Source organism: Lucilia sericata, unplaced genomic scaffold, assembly GCF_015586225.1.
Source record: "Lucilia sericata isolate MDLA Ls3-8-SP2 unplaced genomic scaffold, ASM1558622v1 Contig002207F_arrow, whole genome shotgun sequence".
NCBI lineage: Eukaryota > Metazoa > Arthropoda > Insecta > Diptera > Calliphoridae > Lucilia > Lucilia sericata.
In genome coordinates this window covers 41005-52500 of record NW_023996038.1, presented here as the reverse complement: position 1 = coordinate 52500, position 11496 = coordinate 41005, and the positions used below count along the sequence as shown (strand labels likewise).

General features: G+C 29.4%; 4 protein-coding genes across 5 annotated transcripts in view; 2 read left to right on the top strand and 2 right to left on the bottom strand.

Moving 5' to 3' along the window:
- The window catches only part of LOC119613596, a 1074-nt gene extending 996 nt beyond the window's left edge, over positions 1–78 (bottom strand). Inside the window, exon 1 of the mRNA XM_037969623.1 lies at positions 1–78. This exon is cut by the window's left edge and continues 134 nt beyond it. The gene's annotated coding sequence lies outside the window, so the exon portion shown is untranslated.
- A 2323-nt stretch (positions 79–2401) lies between these two features.
- Positions 2402–3874, top strand: LOC119613595. The gene is made up of 4 exons (XM_037969622.1): positions 2402–2554; positions 2630–2680; positions 2738–2941; positions 3386–3874. The coding sequence occupies exons 1-4, from the start codon at positions 2510–2512 to the stop codon at positions 3815–3817; spliced, it is 732 nt and encodes a 243-aa protein (XP_037825550.1). The 5' UTR covers positions 2402–2509; the 3' UTR covers positions 3818–3874.
- Positions 3841–6617, top strand: LOC119613594. The gene is made up of 2 exons (XM_037969621.1): positions 3841–4569; positions 5976–6617. Exons 1-2 carry the CDS (start codon positions 4188–4190, stop codon positions 6605–6607), a joined length of 1014 nt encoding a protein of 337 aa, XP_037825549.1. The 5' UTR covers positions 3841–4187; the 3' UTR covers positions 6608–6617.
- Positions 6618–6643: 26 nt separating this feature from the next.
- On the bottom strand, positions 6644–10586 carry LOC119613593. Of its 2 annotated transcripts, none has more exons than XM_037969619.1 (3): positions 10093–10586; positions 8897–9445; positions 6644–7688 (listed from the first exon to the last, which is right to left on the bottom strand). In XM_037969619.1, the coding sequence occupies exons 2-3, from the start codon at positions 8976–8978 to the stop codon at positions 6694–6696; spliced, it is 1077 nt and encodes a 358-aa protein (XP_037825547.1). In that variant the 5' UTR covers positions 8979–9445; positions 10093–10586; the 3' UTR covers positions 6644–6693. The 2 variants fall into 2 exon arrangements, with proteins under 2 accessions (XP_037825547.1, XP_037825548.1); XM_037969620.1 differs by lacking the exon at positions 10093–10586 and adding an exon at positions 9834–9962.
- Positions 10587–11496: the final 910 nt, after the last annotated feature.

Sequence of the window (11496 nt, the reverse complement as noted above, 5' to 3'; positions counted from 1 at the left end):
TAGCTTCCACATGGACAATAAAATGCAATTTAATTGCATGTTTAATAATATTTGTTTTTTGTTTAAATATTTAATTGACTGTAGACTGAATTAGGGACTTTTTTAAGTTGTTCATGTTCAGAATTTTTGGGAAAATCAGAGTATGTATCTAATCACATCAATAGGTCTTTGGACTATTAAATAGTCAATAAACCAGTCCTTTTAGTCATAGACTAGTCAATAGACTAGTTCACAGAGTAGTAAATAAACAAAACTATATAATAGTTAACTGAGTTAGATAGATATATATATATAGATAGATAGATAGATAGATAGATAGATAGATAGATAGATAGATAGATAGATAGATAGATAGATAGATAGATAGATAGATAGATAGATAGATAGATAGATAGATAGATAGATAGATAGATAGATAGATAGATAGATAGATAGATAGATAGATAGATAGATAGATAGATAGATAGATAGATAGATAGATAGATAGATAGATAGATAGATAGATAGATAGATAGATAGATAGATAGATAGATAGATAGATAGATAGATAGATAGATAGATAGATAGATAGATAGATAGATAGATAGATAGATAGATAGATAGATAGATAGATAGATAGATAGATAGATAGATAGATAGATAGATAGATAGATAGATAGATAGATAGATAGATAGATAGATAGATAGATAGATAGATAGATAGATAGATAGATAGATAGATAGATAGATAGATAGATAGATAGATAGATAGATAGATAGATAGATAGATAGATAGATAGATAGATAGATAGATAGATAGATAGATAGATAGATAGATAGATAGATAGATAGATAGATAGATAGATAGATAGATAGATAGATAGATAGATAGATAGATAGATAGATAGATAGATAGATAGATAGATAGATAGATAGATAGATAGATAGATAGATAGATAGATAGATAGATAGATAGATAGATAGATAGATAGATAGATAGATAGATAGATAGATAGATAGATAGATAGATAGATAGATAGATAGATAGATAGATAGATAGATAGATAGATAGATAGATAGATAGATAGATAGATAGATAGATAGATAGATAGATAGATAGATAGATAGATAGATAGATAGATAGATAGATAGATAGATAGATAGATAGATAGATAGATAGATAGATAGATAGATAGATAGATAGATAGATAGATAGATAGATAGATAGATAGATAGATAGATAGATAGATAGATAGATAGATAGATAGATAGATAGATAGATAGATAGATAGATAGATAGATAGATAGATAGATAGATAGATAGATAGTTAAGAAACAAAATGAAACAAATGAGTTGAAATTTGTTCCATTTCTGTTTGGTCTCGGTATTTTAATCAATCTACGATATTTATAAACCGATATTAATGCACATAGCAAAATTCTTTAAAGCATATCTCATTGAATTATATAAAATTTGGATTGTGAAGATATATAGGGACTTCAAAAACTGATTTTGAAAATTTGTTCCATTTCTGTTTGGTCTCGGTATTTTAATCAATCTACGATATTTATAAACCGATATTAATGCACATAGCAAAATTCTTTAAAGCATATCTCATTGAATTATATAAAATTTGGATTGTGAAGATATATAGGGACTTCCAAAAACTGACCTTAGATATTTTTGCAAATGCGATTTTATTATTAAATCAGTACGGCCTTTTATAGGGTGGTGAGTAAAATGTTTGTAAAAGATTAGTCATAACCGGGGAAAACAAACAAAATTGGTAAATATAAAATTTAACTCCATATTTATTTCAAAATTTAGTTCTCCAAAGAATGAAACATGAAATATTGTATATTTTAGAACATAATTATCAGCCCTTTTGAACTTTAAATCTCAATGTTTGTTAATGCACATAAAAAACTTTTTTAAAGCAGATTTTTGGTTTTCCTGGTCATAACCCCAGTAATATACATACATGTATTATAAAATAATATTTATTTCAATTTCATCAACTCTCTATTTTATTATTACTACTAATTGTTTGTTTATTTAAACTTTTTTAATTTTAATATTTGTGTTTTTTATTTAATAAAATGAACCATTCAAAATAATCGAATGTGGGATGTACACATATTATTTTGCTGTTTACTAATTTATATATTTTTTTTTTTAATCATGATGATCTATATTAAAAAATTAAACTAATTGCTCTGGTGATTAATTTATCACAATATGACTAAATAAACAAATAACAGTTTTTTGTTAAACTGTTATAATTATATAATTGTTAAGCCAAAAAAAATCATATTAAATATACCAAAAATTGACCTTAGCAACTATAGTGGTGATTTTTTTTTTGGTTAAATAAATTTAACCAAGCGTAGAATTTTTTTAAATTAGATTTTTTGGGGTTTAGATTTCTTTAAAAAAATTTCCCGAAAATTATTATAAATTTGACAAATTTTTGCAGAAAATATATTAGTGTGACATGATACATTGTTACAAGAGTATCAAATTTACAAAATGACTTGCAGATTCTTGGTTTTAATCTTTTTGGCAGCTTTATGGGTAAATATTGAAATTTTGTTTGAATTTTATAAATGTTTTCATTAAATTACAAATACATCATGTATTTTTATTTAGCAAACTTGTTTAGCTGCTGTTACAGATTGTCAAAAATTGCCACCAAGAGTTGTAAGTGAAACTTAAAGAATTATGGAAAATTTATTTTAATTTAATTCAATTTTTAAGGATCCTGCTACATGTTGCCCCATACCGGAATTAATAACGGATGAAAATAAGGAGAAATGTAAAGAGTTTTTAATGGAACCGGAGCCCTCGTTTTTGCCAATGGCCAATGAAAAACCACCTTCCAGTTCTAAAAAAATAGCTCCCACTGCAGTAGGACCTCGTGATCAAGTTAATAAAAAACATCGTGGACCTTATATGCATTTGGTGAGTATTATTTTAGAGTATTATTTTAGAGTATTATTTTAGAGTATTATTTTAGAGTATTAGTTAGTGAGTTCGTCAGTTAGGTGGAAAGGAGGATGTATGCTACCTGTGATCCAAAGAAGTACACATTGGGCACTATGGGTCCTGTTTTGTGCTCCTTTATCAGTCTCTGCTTTGAAACGAACCCATGACCTCTGGACTAAGAGACTAGAACACTACACTAATAACCTAACGGGGACATCCCAATAGGATTTTTGTTTTGGGACTATAGGTTTTAATGATACTGGGGAGTAATCCGATCCAAATGAAAAAAATTTCGAAATTTAACATAAAAATTCGACGTTAAGTATTTTCTAATCGAAAATGTAAAACCCCTGGTATTTAAACTAAACTATATATTTCACTCCAATAAAATCGAACCCAATACTCTTCCTTTCTTTACAGTGCTTTATGAACTGTGCCCTTAATGATACTGGTATTCTAACCAATGATAAACTAAACGAAGCTGCACTATCGTCCCATCTGAAGAAGGTACTTAGCGATGTGCCAGATTTGATACCGGTTTTAGAAACTTCCTTTAAAACATGTTCGATAAAAGGTGAAAAATATCATGAAGCAATGAAAAAAAGGAAAAATGCGAACACTACACCAGCAACGGTAACAAAAGATCGTATGTTTCGGCCAAAACGTTGTCCACCAATTGCTAGTCATTTATTGGCTTGTGTTTTCATGGAGACCTTTATGAATTGTCCAGCTTCAGTGTGGTCGAAGGCCAAGGAATGTAATGACTTACGCAATCACATGCTAAATTGTAAACCAAAACACAGTATGGAAGATTCAAGTTCTAGCTCCAGCTCAACCGAAGAGGAGATGTGAAAACATGGAAATATGTTACATGTTTAAATTAATCGATTACTCCTTTTAAATAAAAACTAAATATAATTTATAATTGGCATTTAAAAGTTACTTCTTTTATTTATTTCCATTGCTGGCAAAATGGGACCCCAGTGTTTCACTTTCCTTTTTTTCTAATTTACAACAAATCAAGTGTAAAATTTGATTAAGAAACCAGTTATAAGTAAAAAGTCTTATCAATTTTTAAAACAGTCATGCCTCAAAAGCGCATGCTCTTTAATAAAAACCCCACCTCCAGCACCAGCAACAATCTTCTTTAAACCATTCAACTCAATAATTTTAAATCATTCGTCGAAGTACCTTAAAACCGTTACGTTTATTTGTCGCAAATATGTCAGCATTAGAAAAAGATTTTGAAATTTTCTTTAACTCTTTAAAAAAGCAAGAATTTTCCGTAAATGAAATCCACAACATTTGCAAACCTTTAAAAGATTATTATCGTTTGGAAAAATTGAAAAAATACTCTATAATCTGTATATGTTTTGTATTGCTGTACGCTATGATTATTTCTTGTGATGGCTTAAGTTGGTTTCTCAGTGCTGTGGGTAGACTTATTCTCATACAATTTTTGCCCTATTGGAATTGGCCGGAATTATATAATGCTAAGTGTTTGATTGATAGACCGTTGGAGGTGAAGAAAACTGATGTTATGGGTTCCAGATTGGGACGTTATGAAACCGAAAAGGAAAATTGTTTGCTATGTGAGATAATTGGTGAGTATGTGTTTTTAAAAATGTTTATTTTAAGAAAATTTTTAATTTAATTTCAAAAATTCGAACGTATCTTAATCTACAGTTTAGTTTAAAGGATCCTCGTGATATAGTGATTATTTTGACTGAAAAAGCTTTTGAAATTCTTTTAAACTTAAAAATTTGGCAATGAAAAATGCAATAAAAACCTTCTATAAAATAAAAATATAACAGTTTTAAACATTTTTCGAACATAACATGGAATTTTCGAATTTATCTCAAAATCGCGTAAATGTAAGAAATTGGACGTAAATAGAATTTGTTCCATACATATATATATTAATGAATCTATATGTTCTAGAGATTATTTTTAAATTTTTCGAACATATGATCGAATATTCGATATAATCTAATCTATAGTATAGTCTATAGTCTAGTCTATAATCTAGTCTATAATCTAGTCTATAGTATAGTCTATAGTCTAGTCTATAGTCTAGTCTATAGTCTAGTCTATAGTCTAGTCTATAGTCTAGTCTATAGTAGTCTATAGTCTAGTCTAGTCTAGTCTATAGTCTAGTCTATAGTCTAGTCTATAGTCTAGTCTATAGTCTAGTCTATAGTCTAGTCTATAGTCTAGTCTATATTCTAGTCTATAGTCTAGTCTATAGTCTAGTCTATAGTCTAGTCTATAGTCTAGTCTATAGTCTAGTACTATAGTCTAGTCTATAGTCTAGTCTATAGTCTAGTCTATAGTCTAGTCTATAGTCTAGTCTATAGTCTAGTCTATAGTCTAGTCTATAGTCTAGTCTATAGTCTAGTCTATAGTCTAGTCTATAGTCTAGTCTATAGTCTAGTCTATAGTCTAGTCTATAGTCTAGTCTATAGTCTAGTCTATAGTCTAGTCTATAGTCTAGTCTATAGTCTAGTCTATAGTCTAGTCTATAGTCTAGTCTATAGTCTAGTCTATAGTCTAGTCTATAGTCTAGTCTATAGTCTAGTCTATAGTCTAGTCTATAGTCTAGTCTATAGTCTAGTCTATAGTCTAGTCTATAGTCTAGTCTATAGTCTAGTCTATAGTCTAGTCTATAGTCTAGTCTATAGTCTAGTCTATAGTCTAGTCTATATTCTAGTCTATAGTCTAGTCTATAGTCTAGTCTATAGTCTAGTCTATAGTCTCGTCTATAGTCTAGTCTATAGTCTAGTCTATAGTCTAGTCTATAGTCTAGTCTATAGTTTAGTCTATGGTCTAGTCTATAGTCTAGTCTATAGTTTAGCCTATAGTCTAGTCTATAGTCTAGTCTATAGTCTAGTCTATAGTCTAGTCTATAGTCTAGTCTATAGTCTAGTCTATAATCTTGTCTATAGTCTAGTCTATGCATTAGTCTGCAGTCTATTCTACTATATATTAATATTTTATTCTTTACTTACAGATTACATACCCTCTTTATCCAACACTTCTTTTGCATTTCTTGAATCCAGCTATTTAGAAAGATCATATCCGGTTATCGTTACGGACTCCCACCAACCAATGTCACCCACTGATATCTATCATTTAATATTTAATAAATCCTTTGACTTTTTAAAAAGTACTCCCTGTGATGTTGCCACGAATCTTATGCTAAACAAATTCTTTGATATCGAAATTGCCTTAAGTAAGGCATGGAATTTGAATTACTCCTCCGACAAATGGTTTATACAATTAAGGAATTGTCAATTTAAAGCCGTCAAATCAGCGAGAAATTTCATCAAAAGACCCTATTATTATCCCGTACACTTGGAACCCTACTATTCCAGTTGGCTTTTAATGTCACATAATTATCGAAATAGCCAACAACAGCAGATTTTTTTACAAGGCCTGATAATAGTGCAGCAGTTGTGGGGTGCTCTGGACTTGAGTTTGCGGTCTAAGGAACCCTGCTTAAAGTGTCCGGTAATCAATGTTCATCTCAAAGAAGGTGAAAGTTTAATATTTTCTACAGATTTGTGGTTTCTTAGTTATAAATTTGTTAATGATCCAACTGAAAGTATTACAACTATAATGGAAATCGATTGGTATAATTAAAAAAATGTAAAATGAATTAAAAAATATATATATATATTCAATGTATTTAAAATTATAATATAATTGTTTATTACTATTATTAAGTATTAATTCTGTGTATTATATTTAACTTCTACTAATTTTTGTAAAGTACTCGTCAAACTATTAATGGCTTCGATTTTTACTCGTTCAATTTTTTCCTGTTGCAGTAAAGACATTTTATTGAATTGCATTAGTTCGCGATGCATTTCTTTTTGCAGTTCCATTTTATCACGTTCCACCTGTAATTTACGTTCAAAATATTCCTGCCACCAGCCATTATTGTTATTACAATTGTTACCGGCATTCATGGGCATATGTTGGTCTTTGCCAAAATTTTTTAAAAATTCATTTTCTATTTCTTCCATTTTGGAATTCGGTTGTGTGTAATTATTGGAATCAATAATCTCCAAAGGATATTCATAATGATTATCCTCATTGAATTCTAATTTAGGTTTTTTAATATCCGACATAGTGGTGCTGTCTTCCTCATCAAAATCATCATTTGATTTTGAATCCAATTCCACCGGATGCGGTACAACTTCTTCCTGTTTTAAATAATGTAAATTAAAATTGTCTGTGGGAGAAGATTTAATTTGCATTGGTGGTGGCTGTTTCTTAATTGGGGGAAAATCAAAGTGGGCCCTTTTACCCTGTAGATATTTAAACATTTCTTCGAAAAATTCCCAATGTACATAGCCGGAAGTGTATTTTTTACACAAATTCTTATTGTAGGTTATTAAAATATTGTGCCATTTCTTTTGTACCTTGGCCGCACTATAACGAAAACCCATTTTTTGCAATTGTCGCGTACAATGCAACCATAGGGCTGTGCGTTTTTGTCGTCCCTCTGTAAAAAGGTGTTCCATAGGTCCGCGTATGTGTATTAAAGCTCTGGTGGCTTCAGTTGTCCATGCTCGTTCATAGGGACCTCGTGGATGACCATTATTGTTAGCTGCGTTAGATGATGATGATGCATTGGCACCATCTGTTGTATCGATTAGACAATCATCGGGTAGATCTTCACAATCATCTAAGTCATCATCACTTATTTGATAGAAATCTAAAGGAAAATGTTAGAAAAAAATGGGAATTGTTGAGAACTAATATAAGATGCCATTAAAATTTTACAATTAACAAACATTAATTAATACTTTGAAATTCTTTCAAATTCATAACATGATTACGTCAATAGACTAATCTAGCCGTAGTTAGTATACTAGCACCTAAGCTAATCAGTAGAGTAATAGTGGGACTAGTCAATAGACTAGTGTCTGAACTAGTCAATGGACTAGGGAATAGACTTGTCTAGGGACTAGTGAATAGACTTGTCTAGGGACTTTAGTTAATAGATTAGTATGTTGACTAATCACTCGACCAGTTAATAGAATAGTCTGTGGACTAGTCAATAAACTACTCTGTGGACAGGTCAATAAAATAGTTTCTGTAGTTGGCAGTAGACTAGTTCATATACTAGGCAATAGACTAGTCTTTGAACTAGTCAAGAGACTAGTATGTTTGCTAGTCAATAGACTAGTCTCTGAACTAGTAAAAATACATATATAATCGGAAAGTAATTTACTACTTTTAATTCTAAAAAAGAACTCTTGTTCGAAAAAGTTTGTGCTATTTTTAAATATCATTTCTATGCCTGCTGTTAAACATTTTTTACCCTGTTGAATTTTTTTTCTTAACAGATTATTTAACTATTTATGTTAAAAACTCACCATAGGAAAGAACTGTTCACCTCAAGCAAGGATAATGACATAGACTACAAAGTAAATATATATGTACGTCATCTTAAACTAAGCAAAATAATTCTCACATGTTAGTAGCTACATATAGAAGTACATACATACATACATACATACATAAGAACACATCTATGATATACATATACTAACTATGAAATTCATTCTGTATATAAAATTTAGCATCCATTATAAGTGACCCCTACTTAATCTATATAAAACACACACACACAGGAAAACAAACTAACATATAGTAAGTACATACATATACATAAGTATAAACTTATGTATATAAAAAGGTTTATATGTTTAACATCTTAAAACATCTTAATCACATAAAACCTATAATCAAAAAGTTTTAGTAATCAATTAAAAACACTATTTATAAAACTAAGTTATGTATACATTAAAACACACACATACGTACATACATATATACTGTAAATACAATACAGGATTTGCCAACACTAATAAAAACTTATTTCTTATTTAAAACTCATAAAACCAATTGGAAACTTACTGTCACACTGCAAACTAGCAGCAGTTGTATCATTAGGATTAGGGTTTGGATTAGAATTAGTATCATTGTTATTTTCCGCCATTGTTGTGTTACTAAAGTATAATATTATTATACAATTTTAATACTTAATTCCTTTTAGTATTTTTTATTTTCTTCTTTCTTTCAGCTTCCTTTTAATATATGGCTATTATCCTGCCTGTATAGAAAATTTAGATCTTTATGGAAGCAATAGTTTTTTCTTACTAATCTATGGAGTTTTGTCGAAAGCATCTATAAACCTGTTTCTTGTATATTTCTATAATTTAGCGAGAGTCCTTTTTTTTCTTGCTCTTTTAGATCTAACAATTAAGTTTACGTATAAAATACATTGACAAAGGATGAGTCTGTGAGAGGGCTGTTTGTTTGGGTGGCTGTATAGTGGCTATATAGCATTCAGTACTCGTGTTCTAAATTCTAGTTAGTTGAATTGTGTCTGCGCGTTAGCAGCATCACTCACTAGACAGACAACAACAACAATACAGACACAGAATACAGGATATAACACAGCATCTGAAAGAAACCAAATATAAATATATGTAAGTAAGTACGTATAGAACAGCAAGTAGCACAAATAGAAACAAAACAGAATGTGATAAAGGATAGTAAAGACAGTAAATATTTAGTCATGAGTAATACTAAGCATTATAGGTAAATTTTATAAACATAAGAGGCTAGAAAGGCGAGTTATTTGTACATGTTTATTAAAATGCCAGATATCTCAAAAATGATTCAGCAAATATTTTGATGATTTTTTGTTCAGCATATCTAAATCACTGTTAATACTTAATACAGGTGTGAGGTGGGCCTCTTTGCTGAATACTATTTTCTAAATCTAAGTTTATATTTAAATACGATTTTCACTGATATTTTTTTGCGAAATACAACTGGAATGACATACTTTTATATACCCTTAATCACCTATTTATTCATTACAAGCTTTTATTACCAAATTAAAAAGAATCTTTTAAAGAGAAGTCATGGCATTCGATAAATAAAACTAAACACAAAACTTTGGTTAAGTACATTTTTCTGAAAATGTCTGCCACACACACACCGACGCCGGTAAAAGCCTAACAGTTTTTGGCGCGGTTAGAAAGAAGTAAACAATAGGAAATATTAATTAATATATGCCGGAAAATTGTTTTTTAATAGCCTACCTTCAGAAGGGCAGTGATTGTTCCAGGATTTGTCGAAATTTAATAATTCTTCTTTAAAGCTAGTATTAGCCTAGCATGAGTGCCGATCCAAACAAAATAACATAATTTAAAATGCAAAAATTAAACACAAAATTCGACTTAAAAACATAAGCCAAGTTTATCACTTAATATAAATATCTTGATTATAATGGATAAGAGCTGTTAAATTTTAAGGAATTTTATTTTTTTTTTTTGCAAGCTTTTGTTTGTAGCGTCCAATGGTAGATTTTTTAGTACACCGATAGCATGCACATTCGTTTGTGGGTTTGAAGTCTTTATATTAGTTGAGTATTTTGCCACATTTATGTTATTTTGTTGTTCTTATCACAATTAACACTTTAATTGGATGTAAATATGAAATAATTTCCTCTAAATAAAATAAATTTTAAAACAAAAAAGTTTTAATAACAAAACTGCTCTCAAAAACGATTATATCCACCTCTTCCCAAGGCAAATTCACATAAGGTGGTGGCAGTTCTACAACAAAATTTTACACAAGGTATATTAATTATAAGGTAACTTATCACTTTGAAGTGTAGGCATTAGGGTTCTATAAATCGACTTTCGAATAATCGAACAATCGACTTTTTGTCGAAAAAAGTCGAAAAGTCGAAAAAAGTCGGAAAAAGTCGAAAAGTCGAAAAAAGTCGGAAAAAGTCGAAAAGTCGACCATTTATAAAATACTAAAAGTCGAAAAGTCGACTTTTAAAGAAATGAAAAAGGTCGAAAAGTCGAAAAATCGACTTTTCATAAAATGAAAAAAGTCGAAAGGTCGAAAAGTCGACTTTTAACTAAATGCAAAAAGTCGAAAAGTCGACTTTTCGTTTCAACTATAGAACCCTAGTAGGCATACTGTCAAACTCCATATATAAAAATTAAATGAATTCGCCGATGACACTACTTTATAATTAATATATCTTGATTTTACATGTATGTATTTTGTTTTTGCATTTGGTTCACGTAAATGTCAAAAATTGTAAGTACGGCGAATTCATTTCATAAAATTTCTTGTAAAATTTTATATTTTATTTAAAAATAAAGATATTAAAATTTGTGAAGAAAATACATATATCCTGGATTGAATAAATGTTTGTTTCAAACGAAAAATTCCATTCCGGCAGATTATTTTGCAAAATTTAAAAACAAAAAGAACATATTCACGAAAAAAATGTATTACGAATGAATGAATCTTTGTTGCGAATGGATAATTCTACTCCGGGGAAGAAATTTCCAAAATAAAAATAAATACTATAGGTTTTGCTATACAAAGGCTTTCGGATATATATACTACATAAATAATTCAAGATACTAACGATATTTTTCTCTGTTTTAACGGAAATTTTTAAATACAAAGATATAACAATA